The sequence below is a fragment of the Manis javanica genome, chromosome 12 (genome assembly GCF_040802235.1).
Source record: "Manis javanica isolate MJ-LG chromosome 12, MJ_LKY, whole genome shotgun sequence".
In the NCBI taxonomy this organism is placed as follows: Eukaryota; Metazoa; Chordata; class Mammalia; order Pholidota; family Manidae; genus Manis; species Manis javanica.
This window is the reverse complement of record NC_133167.1, coordinates 91,588,579-91,609,943: the sequence shown is the minus strand read 5'-3', so window position 1 is coordinate 91,609,943 and position 21,365 is coordinate 91,588,579. Positions and strand designations below refer to the sequence as shown.

At 34.7% G+C, this 21,365-nt stretch overlaps 1 protein-coding gene across 2 annotated transcripts in view; it reads right to left on the bottom strand.

Annotated features, from left to right (window-relative positions):
* TEX15 (testis expressed 15, meiosis and synapsis associated) overlaps positions 1 to 21,365 on the bottom strand; it is a 62,352-nt gene that overhangs the window by 27,717 nt on the left and 13,270 nt on the right. For both annotated transcript variants that reach the window (XM_036995529.2, XM_073219049.1), the window contains exons 3-4: positions 13,012 to 13,150; positions 5,059 to 5,224 (exon numbers count right to left, since the gene is read on the bottom strand). In XM_036995529.2, the coding sequence (XP_036851424.2) occupies positions 5,059 to 5,224; positions 13,012 to 13,138 (293 nt within the window). In that variant the 5' untranslated portion in view covers positions 13,139 to 13,150. The remainder of the gene's footprint in view (positions 1 to 5,058; positions 5,225 to 13,011; positions 13,151 to 21,365) is intronic.

The following is a 21,365-nucleotide window of genomic DNA, read 5'->3' as shown; positions in this document are numbered from 1 at the left end:
AATAGCCTAATGCTGACTTGAATCCTTACGTACAACATAAACTGTCAATTAAGACATATTTTTACACGTATTATATAGTATTTTTAAAATAAACTAGAGAAAAGAAAGTGTTTTAAAAAACTGTCATGTCTCTCCCAAAATTTTTCCAGTGTATTCATTGAAAAAAATCTGGCCATCGGTGGACCCACACAGTTCAAATCCTTGTTGTTCAAGGGTCAACTGTATATTTATACAATGGAATATTATTCAGACATGAAAAAGGATATCCTTTCATTTGTGACAACATAGATGGATAGTAAGGGCACTATGCTAAGTGAAATGAGTCAGAGAAAGACAAATCCATTGTGATCTCACTTGCATGTGGAATCTAAAACATCAAACTCATAGAAACAAAGTAGAATGGTGGTTGCTAGGTCCTAGGGATTGGGAAAAATGGGGAGATGCTGGTCAAGGGTATAAACTTTCAGTTATAAGATGAAAACATTCAGAGGATCTGTAGTACAGCACTATAGTATAGTTATCAACACTGTAGTGTATACTAGAAAGTTGCTAGAGAGTAAAGCTTTAATGTTCTTACCCTAACAATGTAACAACAAAATGGTACTTATGTGAGATAAAGGATAACTAACCTTACAATAATAAAATTTCACAATATATACATGCTAAAATTGCTACATTGTTCACCTTAAACTCACACAATATGTCAATTATACTTCAATAAAAGTTGGAGAAAAAAAATGTTAACTCAACAAGAAGTACAGAGGTTAGGCAGTATATTAGTTTTATATTGCTGTTTTAACAACTTACCACAAACTCAGTGGATTAAAACAGATCAAGCTTATTATTTTACATATTCATGGGTTGTAAGTCTGAGAGGGGTCTCATTAGGTTACAATCAAGATATCATCCGGACTGAAATCCTTTCTCAGGCTCTAGGGCAGGAACTCTCCTTTTTGTCAGAATTCAATTATTTGCAGTTGGATGGTTAATTTCTCACTTCCTTTCTGGCTGTTAGGTAAAGGCTGCGCCCAGGTTCTAGAAGTTACCTGTATTCCTTGGGTCATAACACTTTTCTTCCATATTTAAAGCCAGCAAAAGCAGGCTGAGTCCCTCATACTTCTGCCTCCTTTCTCTGACCCATTCTTCTCTCTTCCTTGTGTTTTTAAGTTGGGCTCTCTCAGATAAAAAGGATAATCACCCATTGTGAGGTCTGTGATCTCAATCACATCTGCAAAGTCCTTTCTGATATGTAAAGTAACATATTCACAAGTTCTAAAGATCTGGATGTGGGCATCTTTTGGGGGAGCACTATGCTGTGGACCACAGTCTGATCAATTTATTCAGCCCCTCAACAATGTTAGGAATTCAAGTATCTTTTCTTTGACTCCCTACACCGCTGTCCACAGCTTTATCTTTATCAATGTCTGGCTCCTCCTATAGTCATAAGAGGGCTGCCAGCAGCAACTAGGCCTTATAGGTTTTCTTGCTCACAGCCACCAGTAGCTATTCACTTGATCCTTTCAGGGTTTCCAAGCAAGTCTCATGTTGTGTTCTACTTAACCATATGGACCAGGCTTGTTCATCAGTAAAACAATAAAGGCAAGGGGAATGGGATAAAGAATAGTTTAATTATGTAAGATGATTTAGAATTGTTAGGGAGACTCATTTGATCTCTTTATATACACCGATCCTCCAACACACATACTTCCAAAAATGCTCATACCCACACAAAGCACCTTCAATCTACCTCATAAAAAGGGAACAGCCTGAAGTCTCATCCAGTTACTGCATCTAACTTCCAGATCCATATTGTAAGATGCCTGCATTTCCAACAGGTTTAGATACAGATATTTATGGTCAACATCCTCTTAGGCAAAGTATGACTACAAGACAAAGTTATCTACACTCAAAATACATTGGTGGAGGAAAAAAAACACAATTAAATTCAGAAAAATGAAGAATAACACAACAATGTGGAGAGTTAAACATTAGTACAAGTATATCCTTCCAAAAAGTTGTAGTCAGGATTCTTTGCCTCACAATTCTAAAAGCTAGTGACCAGAGCAAGATCTTGTTCAGACAATAGTTACAATTAAGAATTTCAGTCTCCTGGCAACAAGTCTCTGAAACCTTTCCACTCCCTAGTGGCCTTTACCTATGGCATTCCAACTTAAAACTATCCATTTCTTCCCCCAGATTGCATTTAAAATACATGTTTACTGTATAAATGTGAGCAGTTTCCATTGACCAGGTGGAAAATCATTAAAAGGAGGCAACTGGGAAAGTCTGAAGACAACTTATTTCTGCTTTATCACGTACTTATTTCCTGTTAAATCTCCTTCCTTTTAAACCCATATTCAAACTAAGTTTGGAAAAGGTGATCTATGAAACTAGGCTAGAAGCAGAAAGGATCTAAGCAGCAAATAGCCAAAGCACTTCAACAGCCTGAATTTTTTGTATAATTTCCCCCAAAACCACAGCCTCATGAAACATGATCTGTGCTCCAAGGCATAAACCAGCCATTCAAGTTGAAGTCCTTAGTGACTTCTTTACAAATGAAATTCTTATTTTATAATTTCTTACTTGCAAGTACTCCTTTTGCCATTAGCAAATTCAGTATCAGTTGGAATGCTATTGACTTCAAGAAGAGAAACCATTCAAACTATATGAAAAATAAGTTGGCTTCTTATAACAAGAAATTCAGAAATCAGGCATCCTTTATCAGTGCTGATTGATCCCATGGCTCCATATTTCATCAAGGACCCAGGTTGCTTCCATCTCTTTGTTGGCTGTCTTCAGCTTCAGGGTCATCCTAACAGTAGTCTCCTTACACCCCATGAGTGCTCTCAGTAGCATGAGCAACATGCTTCCGTGTTCACATCAGATTGGCTTCTCTTCCCCAGAAACCCCGAGCCAGTCTGTCTGTAGGGTGTCACTGGCCCAAACTGATTTAGTTCTGGCCACCCTTGGAACCAATCAGTGATAAAGTAGATAAAATTAAGAATCAGACTACTCATCTGGTATGGAATGTAAACTGAGACGTCAAGTAAAAATTCAACCCAGCAACAAGCTGGGTACTGACCATCTTTAAAATGATATCCTTTCACATAAATTCGAAATGTTTAAAAATTATCTTAAACAAAACAAAAAAGGGCCAAACTGATACAAATAAGGCAATGGACTTAAGAAGAATTCAGTTTCTCTTTTACCCATTAAGACCAGCTCAAGTTTCTGAACTCTTCAAAACATCTCTCAAGACTCTTACAAAGAAGAATCAAACTCCCATCTGTGCACCTGTATCTTTACTATAATATTTGTAAAATATATAAATGTAAAAATACAGTATTTTACATTTATCTATATGTCTTCTCCACTAAGAATGTTAACTCTTTAAGGCTGTTGAGAAAACACTGATTTTTCTCTGAGGGTAAAAAATACAGTATCTGACACAATAGGCACTCAAATATTTAATGAATGACCAAATACGTGTTTAGATTATTAATGTGTTTTCGCTGAGTTCACTCTTAAGAAGTGGCAGATGGAATGTAGTTAAGAAGTAGATATTGGTATCTTTTTGAAGTTACTTGATTTTGCTGAGATCACAGATTTATAAACTCCTCTAAGAGGAGTGATAAAAAGAAAAACCAGCCAGTCAGTGTTATTAATACTTTTTCTCTTTTCATTCTATTATTCTTCTCAACTAACAATTCTTATTTAATTTTCCTTTTATTTTTCTTTTCCACCTGTGTCTTAAAGCTACTTAAGGGTACTTCCTAGTATCACTGATTTAAAAAAAGAAAATCTTACTTAACAATTAAGTGTCCACTGTGTGGCCAGACTCTGTTTCATACTATGAACACAAAAACAAGATAAAACTCACAATTGCAGTAAGACCAATAAAAGAAATATGAAGTACTATGGGAAGCAAATGAATGTCTAATTGGGCAAACACCTAGGAAATCAATAAATCCTATACCTGTTGGTCATTTAGAATGTTCTAACATGTCTTGTATTGTCAGGTAGTTGTTCTAACTTCTCTGTAACACTAAGCAGGAAATAACTAGTTCAAAAATAAGTGTTGGGTGAGGGGTAATATGAAAAAGGAAAAAAATTTGAAAATGCCTAAAAGAACCAAAATCAAAGAACAATGTCAGGAATTCATGTCTGATCCAGCTGTTACTTCAATCTGGAAGGGGCAGGATAGGATATATCCAGTCCTTTCTACTTTTCCTCAGAACTGTGGTGTTTAGGTTAATGAATATGACATCAACTGAATGTGTCATTCCCACCAATTCTCCCAAACTAAGAGAGGTAGCATGTTTGGGTTGAGAGGAATGGATCTGAAAACAAAACAAAAAAGAAACCAGAAACATTCCAAAATGAGTTTTAAGTGTGGGTCCATCAAGCTACAGTTAGGTATTAAGTTACATGTGAACTGACGAAGGAGGCAAGTTCAGGAAATGAAAAAAATTGTGTTCACACAAGCTCTATTTTGTAATACTTATAAAATGTTTAGGTAAGAACTCTGCATATGCTCTTATTCTTATCAAAATAACATACTGGAATGTGCCTTCCCAAAAAGCAGAAGGCATACTTTTTTAAGATCGTCAGAAACAGTGGTGCTAGTGGAATAGCTGGAAATTGCAGATACAATTTTGCCAAATTAAAAAATCAACTCAGTCCCTGATGAGTTGAGTCAAGAAAAAGTTACTTTCTGAATACTTTAACGGCTCTTCTGTATTATGCAGGAGACACAAGGAATCTACAAAATGGCTGCTTAATAAATGTGCTGATATATGTTCCTGAAAAATTTATCAAGATTAAAAAATTAGAAGTCTCTGGAATCTGGTTACATTAATGTGTAAAACTTATGAATCAAATCTTGCACTTAGTTTTTCACTATTACACAACACTAGCTTTTCACTATTACACAACTGTGCTTATTTTCTTAGTAATACTTACCAAATCTCAAGTGGTTGAAGTAACAATTCATATAAGGCTTCATAGTAAAAACTCACAACACAAAATCTCAAACTGCTTTCGGCCACAGTAACTTACCTCTTAGAAGTAAAATTTTTTTCTAAATCCTCGTTGTGAACCAGTTTTGTATCCCCAAATTGCCATGATGACTGCAGATCACAGCTTACATCTAACCGGCACTGGTTAAGTATGTCATGTACAAAACTATACTCTCTAGTGTTGGTGCAACAAGGTGACAAGTAGACTAAGGATAAAGAGAAGGGCAAATGGTTACTTAAGTTTAAAATGGCATCATTGTACATGTATACAAGGACAAATGGGTATCTGATATAAGACACAAGATAATAATAAAGTACTTGAAATTTCTGACAGCAGTTGGGGCAACAATTTATATGTAATTCTATTAGTTCCGTAACAGTAACAGAGGTTTCCTATACCTGGTATAAATGAAAATAACCTTGTTTTTCTTCTTGGAGTTCTTGAAAGCTGACACAGATAAACTAGACAGTCTACAATTCAGGTGGCTCATTTTCATCTTAAGATGTACACTGACTCTACACCATGTATTGTTACACAAACCTGGTAGCTACTGTTAACACATATTTTTGCATTTCCCCAAAACAAGGCAATCATATGCTAGGAAACCATTTTGTTATTCTGACTGCAAAAATACCAGAACATCTTTGTAAACTGCTGACTGATACAGAGGCATGAGTAATAGGTAACAGACTTTCTCAGGACAACAAGCCAGGTTTTAAGCATTGCTGTATTAAGTGTGTGCATAAAAGGATCCAAACCTTTAAGGAGAAGGACTGAGAGGAAAGCAGGCAACAGTTGATTCTTGTTATTTGTGGTACTTAGAGTCTGTTAAAGTCATCTCCAACAGTGAATTAGTGATTACTGAACTTGTACTCTTAGAGGAAATACAGAGTTACAGTCCTGTGTGCATCTGGTCACAACACTTTTGACAAATGAATGCCATTTGCGATACAGGTTCATTTGCCAACATCCTTGTAAAACAAGCCAGTAACATTATGGTTATGTACTTATTTGCCAACCATACATCCTTTTTGGTGAAATGTTTGTCCATGTCTTTTTCCTGTTTAATTAATTGGATTGTCTCCCCCCACCGTACTTTTCTTACTCTTGAGTTTTGAAATTGCTTTATGTGTTCTAGATATGACTCCTGTGAAAAAACAATCCATCACAGAAGAGTTTTTAATTTTGATAAAGCCCAAATTATAAATTTTTTTCTTTGTTAGATTGTGTTTTTGACATTATGTCTAAGAACTCTTCATCTAGCCCTAGATTCTGGAGATTTTCTCTCATGTTCTGTTTGAAAATTTTTACAGTTTCACATTTTCCATTTAAACACAGGACTCATTTTGAATTAATTTTTGTGTGAAGTCACGGTAAAGTTCATTTTTTGCCTATGGATATGTAGTCCAATTGCTCCAGCAACATCTGATGAAAAAACCAACATTTCCATTACTGAATATACTTTGTTAAAAATCAATTGAAAGGAAATCAATTCAGCATACCTGTATGGGTTTAGTTCTGGAAACTCATATTTTGTTTCACTGATCCAAGTGTCTAATCCTCTGTCAATGTCACTCCATCTTGACTGGGCAGACTAATTCCAAACATCTTCTATTTCAAAATTGCTTTAGCTATTCTAGTTTCTTTGCCTTCTAGTGTAAAGTTGAGAATATGCTTATTTACAAAAAGACTTGCTGGGCTTTTGAAGGAACTGCAATTAATCTACAGATACATTTGTGAAGAACTGATATCTTCAGTATGTTGAATCTCCTAATCCATGAATATAGTACACCTCTCTGTTAACTTAGATTTTCTCTGATTTCTTTCATCAGCATTTGCAGCTTAAAGCATAAAAATCCTGTATATTTGATTGTCTTTATATATTAGTATTTCATGTCTTGAGCTATTATAAATGGTATTTGTTTATCATTTTGATTTCCATGTTGTTCTTTGTTGTATATAGGTATTAAATTGATTTTTTTATTTTGATCTTGTATCTAGTGACCTTGCTGAACTTATTGGTTTCAAGGTGTTTTTTTTTTTTTTCTTCCAGATTTCTTGGAACTTTTCTGTGTAGACCATTGTGTGGTCTTCAAACAGGAATAGTTTTAGTTCTTCTTTCCCAATCTCTACACTCTTTAATTCATTTCCTTCACTTTTTCTGTTGGCCAGTATTCCCAGTACTAGTTAAGAATGGCAAAATAGCATTTTTGCTGCCTTCTCTAACAAGAATTCAGCATTCATCATTAAGTAGGATGTTAGCTATAGGTATTTTATATATATAGTTTATCAAGTAGATGAAGTTCCCCTTTAAGTTTGCTGGGTCTTTATCATGAGTGCTAAATTTTGTCAAATGCTTTCTCTACATTATTTGACACAATAACATGATTGTTCTTTATTCTGCAAATATAGATTGACTTTCCAAAACCAAACCAGCCTTGTATCCTTTGAATAAAACTCCCTTGGTTGTACTGGATAATTCATTTCATGTATTGCTGAATTTGATTTGCTTTTATTTTGTATAAGATTTCTTTTTTTTTAAATTTTCTATTAAGGTATTATTGATATACACACTTATGAAGATTTCACATGAAAAAACAATGTGGTTACTATATTTACCCATATTATCAAGTCCCCACCAATACCCCAATGCAGTCACTGCGCATCAGTGTAGTAAGATGCCACAGACACACTGTTTGCCTTCTCTGTGCTACACTGTTTACCCAGTCACTCCCTACACCATGTGTACTAAACATAATACCTCTCAATCCCCTTCTCCCTCCCTACCCACCTGCCATCCCACACCCCTCTCCTTTGGTAACCACTAGTCCCTTTTTGGAGTCTGAGTCTGCTGCTATTTTGTTCCTTCAGTTTTGCTTCATTGTTATACTCCACAAATGAGGGTAATCATTTGGCACTTGTCTTTCTCCACCTGGCTTATTTCACTGAGCTTAATATCCTCCAGCTTCATCGATGTTGTTGCAAATGGTAGGATTTGTTTCTTTCTTACGGTTGAGTAGTATTCCATTGTGTATATGTACCACTTCTTCTTTATCCATTCATCCACTGATGGACACTTAGGTTGTTTACATATCTTGGTTATTGTAAATAGTACTGCAATAAACAAAGGGGTGCATATGTCTTTTTGAATCTGAGAAGTTGTATTCTTTGGTTAAATTCCAAGGAGTGGAATTCCCGGGTCAAATGGTATTTCTATTTTTAGTTTTTTGAAGAACCTTCATATCACTTTCCACAATGGTTGAACTAGCTTACATTCCCACCAGCAGTGTAGGAGGGTTCCCCTTTCTCTACATCCTTGCCAGCATTTGTTGTTCTTAGTCTTTTTGATGCTGGCCATCCTTACTGGTGTGAGGTGATACCTCATTGTGGCTTTAATTTGCATTTCCCGGATGATTAATGATGTGGAGCATCTTCTCATGTGTCTGTTGGCCATTTGAATTTTTTCTTTGGAGAACTGTCTCTTCAAATCCTCAGCCCATTTGTTAATCAGGTCATTTGCTTTTTGGGTGTTGAGGAATATAAGTTCTTTATATATTTTGGAAGTTAACCCTTGTGGCATATGCCATTTACAAATATATTCTCCCATACTGTAGGATGCCTTTTTATTTTGTTGATGGTGTCCTTTGTTGTACAGAAACTTTTTAGTTTGATGTGCTCCCATGAGTTCATTTTTGCTTTTGTTTCCCTTACTCGAGGAGGTGCATTCAGAAAGAAGTTGCTCATGCTTATATTCAGGAGATTTTTGCCTATGTTGTCTTCTAAGAGTTTTATGGGTTCATGACTTACATTCAAGTCTTTGATCCATTTGAGTTTATTTTTGTGTCTGGGGTTAAACAATAAGCCAGTTTCATTCTCTTGCATGTAGCTGTCCAGTTTTGCCAACACCAGCTGTTGAAGAGGCTGTCATTTCACCACTGTATGTCCATGGTTCCTTTATCGTGTATATTTATTGACCATATATGGTTGGGTTTATATCAAGGCTCTCTAGTCTGTTCCATTGGTCTATGGGTCTGTTCTTGTGCCAGTACCAAATTGTCTTGATTACTGTAGCTTTGTAGTAGAGCTTGAAGTTGGGGAGTGTAATGCCCCCCAGCTTTATTCTTCCTTCTTAGAATTGTTTTGGCTATGTGAGGTCATTTGTGGTTCCATATGAATTTTAGAATGATTTTCTCTAGTTCATTGAAGAATGCTGTTGGTATTTTGATAGGAATTTCATTGAATCTATAGATTGCCTTAGGCAGGGTGGCCATTTTGACAATATTAAGTCTTATTATCCATGAGCATGGGATGAATTTCCATTTATCGGTATCTTCTTTAATTTCTCTTAAGAGTGTCTTGAACTTTTCAGGGTACAGGTCGTTCACTTCCTTGGTTAGGTTTATTCCTAGGTATTTTATTCTTTTTGATGCAACTGTGAATGGAATTGTTTTCCTGATTTCTCTCTCTTCTAGTTCATTGTCAGTGTATAGGGATGCCACAGATTTCTGTGTATTAATTTTGTATCCTGCAACTTTGCTGAATTCAGATATTAGATCTAGTAGTTTTGGAGTGGAGTCTTTAGGGTTTTTTATGTACAATATCATGTCATCTGCAAACAGGGACAGTTTAACTTCTTCCTTGCCAATCTGGATGCCTTTGTTTCTTTGTGTTGTCTGATTGCTGTGGCTAGGACCTCCAGAACTATGTTGAATAGAAGTGGGGAAAGTGGGCATCCTTTTCTTGTTCCCGATCTTAAAGGAAAGGCTTTCAGCTTCTTGCTGTTAAGTATGATGTTGACTGTGGTTTGTCATAGATTTCCTTTATTATGTTGAGGTACTTGCCCACTATACCCATTTTGTTAAGAGTTTTTATCACGAATGGATGTGAAGCCCTTCCTATTTTCTAATGTAAGTACTTAGTGTTATAAATTTGTTAGCAATGCTTTAGCTGTATCACTCAAATTTTGGTGATATACTTTGTTTCCATTTTTATTCATTTCAGTGATTTTCATGATTTAAATTTCTTGATTTAGAAATGTGTTGTTCACGTTCCATGTGTTTGGAGATTTGATTACTACTGTTATTAATTCCTATGTTGCATGTGGTCAGACAGCACATTCTGTATTACTTTAATTCTTTTAATAATGTTGAATTAGCTTCCTGGTGTAACATATTGGCTATCCTGACGGTCAAAGGAGCACTGCAAATAATTTGTATTCTTCTGTTGTAGGGTGAAATAATGTATACATGTCAATTAGCTCCTGTTAGTTGACATAGCATTAAGTTCTTCTGTAACTCTGCAGATTTTTTGTCTTAGCAATTCTATCAACTGTTGAGAGTAGCATGCTAAAGAGGTAGAAGTCCATATAATTCTGAATTTATTCATTTCTCTTTTCAGTTCTATCAGTTTTGCTCATGTATATTGAAGCTCTATTATTTGGTACATATACATTTAGGATTGCTGTGTTTTATTGATGACTGACACTTTCATCATAATGTAATAGTCCCCTCTGTTTCTGGTAATTTTCTTTACTTTGAAGTTAACCTGATATTAACACAGCTACTCCTGCTTTATTTTGATTTTTTGTATGGCCTATTTTTCTGTATATGTTTACATTCAACAAATCTATATCACTATATTTTAAGTGAATTTATCAACAGTTTATAGTTAGGTCATGTTTTTTAATCCACTGTGTCAACTTCTGATTTCTGATTGGTATATTTCAATCATTTACATTTAGTATAATTGATATGTTAGGGCTTAAGCCTGCCATTTAACCGTTTATTTTTCCCCCAGTTGTTCAATTCTCTATTTCATTTTTCCTGCCTTCCTGTGGGTTATTTGAATGTCTAAAAAATTTCGTTTTGATTTATCTATAGTGTTTTTCTAAAAAACTTTAAATTCTGAGCTAACTGTAGATTCACATGAAGTTGTAATATATAATACAGACAGACCTTATATCCCAATCACCCTGTTCCCTCCAATGGTAACAATTCACTTTATAATTATATTAAATACTTCCTCTTTCTACACTGAGAATCACATGGGAGAATGTTATCATTTTTGCTCCAACTGTCAAACATAATTAGAAAACTCAAGAGGAGGTTGGTCTAACATATGTCCCTATATTTTTACTCTTTCTACTGTTTTTCATTTATTCCTAATGTTTCCAGCTTTTTAATTTTGTCATTTTCTGGAGAACTTTGTTGAGCCATTCCTTTGGGATGGATGTGCTGATGAAAAATTCCTAGTTTTACTTCATCTGAGAATGTCTATTTCACTCTCTATTCCTGAAGGATGTTTCTGCTGGAGAAGAGCTCTAGTTGACAGTTCTTTTGTTTTTGCACATGAAAAATGTGCACTTCCACTGGCCTCTATATATAATAAGAAATCTGTCAAACAATTTTTCCCCTATAGATAATATGCAGTTTCTCTCTAGTTGTTTTCTGTCCTTAGTTTTCAGAGGTTTGATTAGGATGTGCTCTGACATGGACTTCCTTGGCCTTATTCTACTTAAGGTTTAATCAGTTTTTTGGTTGTATATGTTCATGCCTTTTGCCAAATCTGGGAAATCTGCAGCCAGTATCTCTTCAAATACTTTTTCCATACTTATTCTTTTCTACTTCTGAGATTCTAATGACAATGATGTTAAAATCTACTATTGTTCCACATGTCCCTGAGGCTCTGCTTTTCTGTTTTCTCTGTTGTTCAGGCTGAGTACTTTCACTATTATATCTTAAAATTCATTGATTCTTTCTAAATGTCTTCTCAAGTCTTATCTGGAACTCATCCAATGAGTTATTTCAACTCCTGTATTTTCTAGTTCCAAAGCTTCTACTTGGTTCTTTATTACATTTCCACATCTTTACTGAGATTCTCTTCATTTGTTTCAAAAGTGTAACTGCTTCTTGAAACATCATTATAATGGCTGTTTTAAAAGTCTTAGATAATTCTATGTCTTTTGCATCATAATATTTTGAGTATTTTTTCTTGTTCAAGTTGAGATTTTCCTGGTTGATGGCAAGATGAGTGATTTTTTATGATGGCTGGGTCATTTTGGGTATTGTTAAGAGACTCCGAATCGTACTTAATTTTATATTTTAGGAAGTTTCTACTAAAACTGAGCCATCAAGGGAAACTGTGCAAACAGAGAAGGAAGGGGCACTGACTACCACCAAGTGGGGCTGAAGTCCTGGCTCTCCAGTGACACTCTCAGGAGATGTCTTGCTACCATGAGAATGGGGTAGAAGTCCATGCTCTCAATTCAGTCTCCACTAAAACTATGGGAGGGGGACAGAGGCCTTGCTACTGGTGGGTGTGAAAGAGCTTGGTCTTCACTGACTCTATTTGTGAGAGGTGGCAACTCAACATCACAGAGCAGGGGTGGAGGATGGCAGGAAGGGGAACTTGTTACTGCCATAAAGAGGAGAGACGTAGGTCAAAGTCTAGGCCCTCTACTTAGCCTTTGCTGATAAGGTACAGGGGCTGTCTTTTTTCCCCCTACTATTTTGCAGGAGTAGGGAGTTTATTGTCAGATAGGTTTCAACCATTCTGCAATATTCCCTTCCTAGTCTATGGCAAGAGAGAAGAGACTTTCCTTGGTTTTTTATGTCTGTGCCTATTGTCATTCCTGGGTTGTGGGGATCCTATCTGAGACAAAGAGGAAAAAAAAAGAAAATACAGAGAACTTATTGCTATGTAAATTCCTTGAGTCCAAGGGTCCTTAGCCAGTCTGTCTTCTCTCCACCTTTCAAAATCTTCTAATGTTTGTCTTATGTATTATGGCTAGTGTTTTTAGGTGTATTTGGTGAAAAGGACAGAAAATATGTTTATTTTGTGTAGAACCAAAAGTATGTGTATGTTTAAGGAATTACAGGCCTGACTTAACCTATTTTATATAGTCAAAACAAGATGAACATAAAACTAAAAATCAGAGGTATGGAGTAACAGTTATGAAATAACCCCATCCTCCATAGAAATATTAAACATTACCTTTCTCTGCTGTCCTCCTGATCTTGGGAATGGTGAATTTCTTCATTGAACTGACTTCTAAGGTAGGTTCACTGGTTGAGTTCATTTTCCATAGCGTCTTGTGGTTAGCAATCTCCTTCACTGCCATTTTTTTGGTGGCCTAAAATCAACCCAACATTATTAAACAAAGGTAAATACCTAAGAGGCAATGGCAGTAAAACTGTTTAAAAGTTCTTACATGGAACTAAATAAAGACATATTCTTGGTCACACTCACCATGGTTTCTATTTCAATCTGCCAAATTACATAAAATAGAAAATGCACTAATAATTTTAGCTTTTATACAGTATTAAAAACATTCATTGTGTAGTTTCTAATAGACCTTTTTCCTTGTAATTTATGTAATTGTAATTGGGTAACCACAAGCCTCTGTGTTCCTGAAACACTTAATAACTTATGAAGAAAAAAGTTTATTAACATTTGCTAAAATTCTTGCCAAATCCTTTATTTTTTGAAGTATTTTTCCTAAATACTTCTGTGAATAGAATAATATTCTCTAAATCAGAATCACTGGCTTCGGGAGAAAGTCGTAAAACTTATAAATCAACTACTGCATGACTGTCACTACAACTAAATAGTTAATCATGCATTGCTATTGTTCAATAGTAACACTCTACAAATGGATTAAGACATCATATATTGTCATACTAGCAGGAAGAATTTCCTTTCCCTCCCTCCTCCCTTATCTTTCCAACCTCTTGCCCACCTACCACCTCTCCACATTGATTCTTAAACTTTCATGTAGAAATCGTACTGGATATCACAGAAAAGCTATAGATAGAGCCCCCACACAGAGAAATATATATATAAACATGGATTACTCAGACCATTTCAAAGTATGGCTCATGGGCCTCCTGATAAGCTATCAACAGCTTAGTTCAGCATTAGATCACAAACAAAACGAAGAGTTTCCAAAATTCTACAGAATAATCTATAGAAGGTTCACAAGTGATGCCTTGCCCCAACCCCGCCCAATCCCCCACTCCTCCACCAATATGAAAGGTAATCTTACACTCTCCCAATCAAACATAGATCAGAATAGGTAATGGACACAATCCTCTAGAAAGAGAAGAAAATCAGCCTTTCTCTCATCCAGCCACACTAATAGACACTAGTGGTGCTGCCTCCTAACAAGAATACTCTTAAGATATACCAGCTGCAGACACATTTTTCAAGATTGCCATGTTCACCTGGTAGTTCGATAAAGGGGAAAAAGGGAAAATAGTTCATTTAGAATGCCATATTAGAAAAAACTTCAATTAATCGTGCTCTATACCTACTGCACACAAAGGTAAACATAAAGAACCAAGTGCTGTCACAATTCTCAATATTGCCTTTAACTACAGTTAAATTATATTTTCAGAAAAGATGGATATTTCACAGCTGTATGGTTTCTTACAAAATGGTTTTCTAGTAGAATTAACTAATAAAGACTTCTGAAATTCACTTTTTGTTCCTCAGTGCTTAGGATAATACTTAGTCACAAAGTACCTAAAAACTGTTTGATGAAAGACGAAATTCAGGGCATAATGGTGTTCAGTGCCTTCATTAAATAAGTTGCACCCTGCAATTTCTCTAGTATAACCTTTCAGGTAGGAATAACTCCTTTTTAACTTCAGCCCAAACAAATAAGCCACATTAAAGTGCTAACAAACTCATACATTTCTTTACATCCACATATCCTAGTCCCATTAACATTATATTTATTTATATATTTCTTTTTACATACATATGTAAAATAAATCGTTATATATTCCAAAATATATACAATAGTCCAACAACCATTATCTATGTATTTATAGATGTTATTTATTTTTATATGTGTAAAAATGAAACCAGGAAGTATGAATCCTGAGGATTTATGCTGAGGTTGTCCTATGGGGTCCTGTATTATTCTAGGGGAGCAGTGGAAACAGAGAGAGAAAAACCAATTCTAAAAACCGAAAGAACAATTAATGCACAGGACACTGCACACATTAGGTCCTTAACAGATATTCAAATGAATGAATGAGCTACAGATCAAAAAAAAGAATCTAAAAACAGGATTCTCCAATAACTAAAGTATTATATAAGTCTTAAGAGTAGATAGATAATTTAAGCCAATACGTTTAAAAATTATACAAAATAATAAATTAAGAAAAGATAACTTACTAAAACTGACTCAAGAAAAAACTGAGAAGTCATCATCCTATTACTACTAAGAAGAAAGATAAAAATAATAATATCATAAACAAGCTGAGTTCATCCCAGAAATGCAAGGGAGATTTAACAATAGGAAATAGGAATATTTGATTTACTATATAATATCTCATATTGAGATTTACATGTCACAATAGATACCAAAAAAAGGCATCTAATCAAAGTTCAAAATTCTCTTACAATTTTTTTAAAAAGTCTTAGTAAAGAAAAATTAACAGAAACATTAATAATTTGATCATGGCTATCTACCAAAAATATACAAAAAATGTCAGAAGCACTACCTTTTAAAGTAGGAATAAAACAGGGGTAGGATACCACTATCTCTACTTCCTCTTAACAGCGTGCTGGAAGTAATCACAGGGCAGAAGACAAGAAATAAAGGGTATAAAGGATCTAAAAATCTAAATAGGAAACGAAAAGAGCTTGGGAATTTCTGGGAGTGAAAGAGAGTGAGTTTAAGCTCATAAGAGAAAGATTAGACCAAATACTAGACAGATGAAGAATTAATTTTACTTAGAAAAGCAAAAATCATAATGGTTCAAATTTTGGTTCTAAGGTGAATTAACAAATGCCTAATTTCTCTGAGGCTAGTAATAGTATCAATACCTCACATGGTTGCAGAACCTGGTACCCAATAACTGCACACAATAAACTGTAGTGTAAACCTGAAGCCTATACTATGGAACCAAGTTACAGAGTTTGTGAAGAACTACATGTTGTAAAGATAAACAGTTTAGAAGTCAAAAGAGAAGCTGGGTCTAATTCTAGCTCTGCAACTAACTTTAGATAATTCACTACTTTCCTTTGCAGTGCATTCTCTATTATCACTCATGATAATATTTTGATATTAATAACACATTTTTCATAGACAGTTTAATGGCAAAGGAAAAAATTCCTTTCATGTCAAATAGCCAGGTTAAAGACTTGATCCTCTCAAACTCTATTTCAAAATACTTGTACAGACATTCCTAAGACTTCCATTAAAATTAAGGACTTGAATGCTTGAGATTTCTGTGTATTTAGAGCACTAAATAAAGTTATAAAATCATTTACCTGATCACCATAAAAAAGTCTTTAATTAACAACAGATTTTGGTGTTTCAACAGAACAACTTAGCCCTAGAATTCCTTTAATTAAAGATTCAACTGCTATCAGTTATGAAAAAGTTTCCTACTATAAAGCAACTTAGGACAATTCAGATACACACGGCGTTAAAAAAAAAGTTTCAGTTTTCAAACTTTCACATTAATCAGCATGCTGTTAATTTACCTTTAACATCTCTAAATTAACTAATCTCTATTTTAACAGGAAGAAACAATGCCTTAGTTTCAGGATTTTTGCAAGTAAAACTATTCTGTTTTAACTTATTTTTACAATTACCTTTTATTTGTGCTAAATAATACCGATTTTCCACTTATTTCTCATCCCAGAATATATTAAGTAAAAATGAGTCTATTTAAAAATATTAAAGAAAATATTGTAATGATAGTATGCAGATACAGCAAATATCATCCCTCTTTTAGTAATCTCATGAAAGTGTTCCTGATGAGTACATAATAGTCTTGGAACTTTAGTCACAAATAGGTAAATTCTGATTTCTTCTGCAGAGTTCTAAATGGTTGAGACTATGAATACCTTCCGATAAATAAAAGATTAAGCTAGATCAGACATATAATAAATGATATATACAGTTAGTGAGACTTAGTCAAGAATTGCCCAGTTAGGATCACACAATATAGAAATGAAATATATTTTAGTCCAATGTTTCAATTTATAGATCTGGGGTTGGCAAACTATGTAGACTGGGCCAAATCCAGCCCACTACTAGTTTTTGTAGGGCCTACAGGTAAATGACTTACAAAAAAATCAAGAATAACATCTCATGTCACTTAAAGATATGAAATTCAAATGTAAGGGTCCAGGCTAAGTTTCACTGGAACACAGCTATAGCCGTTCATTTATCTATTAATCTATGGCTGCTTTCCTATAGAAGAACATAGTTGAGTCAGTGGGACAGAGACTAAAATATTTACTACCTAGCTCTTTACAGAAAAAGTTTGCCTACCCATGTTATAGATGAAACTATAGTATCAATTAATTGGAACAATAAAAACTAGGTCTTGTAATTTCATTTTCATGGCTCCCTCTCCAATCACTGTCTCAGTTGTCTCTCCACTGTAATTTGAATTTCATCCTTAGCCACTTTGCTTCTCTGCATCCTGCCCAACAGCATTTAAACAGGCTCAAATCTCATCATTTAAATAGCAAAATAAAACTCTCCAGGGTCATATTTGCCCTATCTAGATCACCTCCTATACCTCCTCAATCTACTTGGATTTCCAAGCCCGTTATTCTACCTAAACAGCAATCTTCAGGCACCAGTGATTTCCACATCAGGCTCACTCACATAAAGACGTTTCTGGCTCATGCCTTAGCCTCCTACATTTGATACTAATGAGCAATCTGTCCTTGAAATAATACACTCTTCTTCTGACTTTTGTGACTTTATAATCCTGATTTTACAGCTACTTTTCAGGTGGTGTTTTTTTAGTCTCCTAGTAACTCACCTTTCTTCATCTGGCCTTTACTCTTGTAATAATTTTTACTAAGAAAAATATTCTCTTAAAATCTTTTTAGTATTTTTATCAAACTAATCTTAACAAAAATAGAACCTCGGTTTTAATTTGCATTTTTTTCATTATTAGTGAGGTTGAGTCATTAGTTTTCTGTGAATAACCTATTTCTGCATTTTTCTCCTTTTTTAAAAAAAAACAGATAAGATGTTCTGTTAAGTATCTGTAAGAACTCTGTATACAGAGAAATTCTTGCCTGTCCTAAGTGTTTCAATATTTTTGACTCTTAATATTGTTTATGGTATTTTCCTCCCATAGCAATACTTCAACTTTTCTGTAGTCTCATTTCTCAATCTTTGATTATACTTGATTTTTATACTATCACCAGAAGTGTTTGAGAGTTCCAGTTGCTCCATCTCCTCACTGACACTTGATATTGGGGGGCTTTAATTTTTGCCAATATGTTATGTAGAAATGATATTTCACTGTGGTTAGGTTGCATTTCTTTGATCTTTGATGAGACTGACTGACTACTGAATATATATACTGGTCATTTGTGTTTTCATACTTGTGAAATTCCTGTTTTTTTACCCACTTTTTGGTGACACTGTTTATTCTGTTCTTTTTGCAAGAAATGTTTTTGAAATACTAACTCTTCATCAATTATACTTTATTATAAATTATTATACATAATTTCCTCCATTTTTTAAGATTGTCTTTTAATTTTTTTGAACAGAAATATTTAATTTCAATGTAGGACTCAATTTATTCAAATAAATACCAAACTGTGCTAGCATTTATTTGAACAATCTTTCCCTACTTATTTATAATGACATCTCTGACATACATCAACTCTCCATATATGCATGAATTCTAGGCTCTCTGCTCTGTTTAGTTGGTGTTTTTCTGCATCCTTACACCAACACCATATCATAATATATCTTGATATTATACCATAATCAAGAGAAAAAATAGATCTTATTCTTTCTTTCATATACATTTTAAAATAAGTTTGTCTATAAAGAATTTTATTTAGGTTTTAACTGGAATTTCATTGGCCCTATTGATCAATTTTGGGAGAGATGACATTGCTACTATAGTAGTTTTCCTATCTGTGAATATGGTGTATCTCTCCACTTATTTAGGTCAATATCTTTCAGTAAAGTTTTATGATTGTTTTCTATGAGGGTTTTACAAATTTTAAAGAATTTATTCTAAGATATTTTTGATACACAATATTATAGTGGTTTCAGTGTACAACATAGAGATTTGAGAATTATATACATTATAAAATGCTTACTACAATAAATAGTTACCATCGGTCAACACTCAAAAGTATTACAATACTACTGACTATATACACTATGCTGTACTTTCATCCCCAATGACTATTTTATAATTGGAAGTTTGTAACTGTTCATCCCCCCTTCACCTATTTTGCCCTTTCCCATCCCTCCTCCCCTATGGTCTGTTCTGCTCTTTGTCTTTATGAGTCTATTTCTGTTTTTTAGGTTGCACATATAAGTGAAGTTACATGGTATTTGTCTTTCTCTGTCTAACTTACTTCACTTAGCATAATATTCTCTAGGTCCATCCAAGTTGTTGCAAATGGCAAGGTTTCATTCTCTTTTTTTATGGCTGAGTAATATTCCATGTATGTATGTATCAACCTTTTTTATGCATTTATCTATCGATGGACACTTAGGTTACTTCAATGAAATACCTTTATTTTAAATTAGAAAAAGGTATAGGGAATTTATTAATGTCCCAAACACACACAGATTTTTAGAATATCTCCAATAGTCAAGTAGAACTGATTGTTAGAAATGTCACAATCAAAAAGATTATGATCTGTATGATGAGAAGGAAAAGGCTCGTATAAAAAATGCATAATAGAATGATTCAAAGGTTAACACTTAATTTTACACAAACAGATTTTCAATCAGTGTTGAATGGGGGATTTCTCTTGTTTCACCTAAATATTGACTTCTATTTGCCTATCCATTTGAACAAGACAATGTGGCTGAGCATCAGATCATTTCTTCCTACCAATTTCAGATTCAATATTATGTGGCATGTATCCCATTAGATAAATGTATAGGTTTTTCAAAGGTTTAGGTGCCAAAACTTTGTGCACACACACATTTAAAGAATGCTCAACTTCACTGTAGTTGACTGAAGAAGCTATCCTTAATTTTTTCTTAAGTTCTTTCTTCTGAGGTTTAGCTATGGATGACTTGGTGCTCAGGGGAGAAGGACTTCTGGAATGCCTAACTACAGAAAAATGATAGTCATAAATTAAAAAAGAACTGCCCTTCAGTCTTATATACAGAAGGTAGAAGTTATTAAAGATGTTTCTAGATCATTCTACACTCTTTACATAAAATTAACAGAAAACTGGAAACAAAACAGCAAAGGAGGCTCAAGAGTAGTTTTGTTATACTTTTTGTTCTATTTAAAATGGCCCTTGACTCCTCAACACCAAAAAACAAACAACCTGATTAAAAGTTGGGCAGAGGACCTGAACAGACAGATACTTCTCCAAAGAAGAAATACAAATGGCCAACAGGCACATGAAAAGATGCTCTATGTCATTAATCATCAGGGAAATGCAAATTAAAACCACAATGAGATGATAACACCTCACACGGGTTAGAATGGCCATTCTTCAAAAGATAAGAAACAACAAATTCTGGGGAGGATGCAGAAATAGAAAACTTCCTACACTATTGGTGGGAATGTAATTTGCTGCAACCACTTTGGAAAACAATATGGCGGTTCCTCAAAAAGCTAAAAATAGAAATTCCATTTGACCCAGTACTTCCACTCCTAGGAATTTACCTGAAGAAAACAAAATCCCTGACTCAAAGTGAAAAATGCACCTGTTTATCGCCACACTATCTGCAATAACTAAGATATGGAAGCAACCTAAGTGTTCATCAATAGATGAATGGGTAAAGAAGATGTGGTACATATATACAGTGGAATATTATTCAGCCATAAAAAGAAAAGAAATTCTCCCATTTGCAACAACATGGGTGGGACTAGAGGGTCTTATGCTCAGTGAAAAAAGCCAGGTGGAGAAAGACAAGTACCAAATGATTTCACTAATATGTGGAATATAAGAACAAAGGAAAAACTGAAGGAACAAAACATCAGCAGAATCACAGAACCCAAGAATGGACTAATAGTTACCAAAGGGAAAGGGAGTGGGGAGGATGGGTGGGAAGGGAGGGAGAAGGGTGGGGGAGTAGAAAGGGGCCTTATGATTAGCATGTATAATGTGGGGGGGGGCACAGGGAGGGCTGTGCAACACAGAGAAGACAAGTAGTGATTCTACAGCATCTTACTACACTGATGGACAGTGACTAATTGGGTATGTGGGGGGACAATATTCGCATGATTGGAAAATCAAGTGAAAGGCCAGAAGAAGGCACAGCAGGCTGTGTGTCACAGTGGAGGGGTCTCGGAGCTGAGTAGCCAGCCAGGGGAATGGAGTGCCTGAAGCTTCTGAGAATTCCCAACTTGTTAGGCAGAATGTGC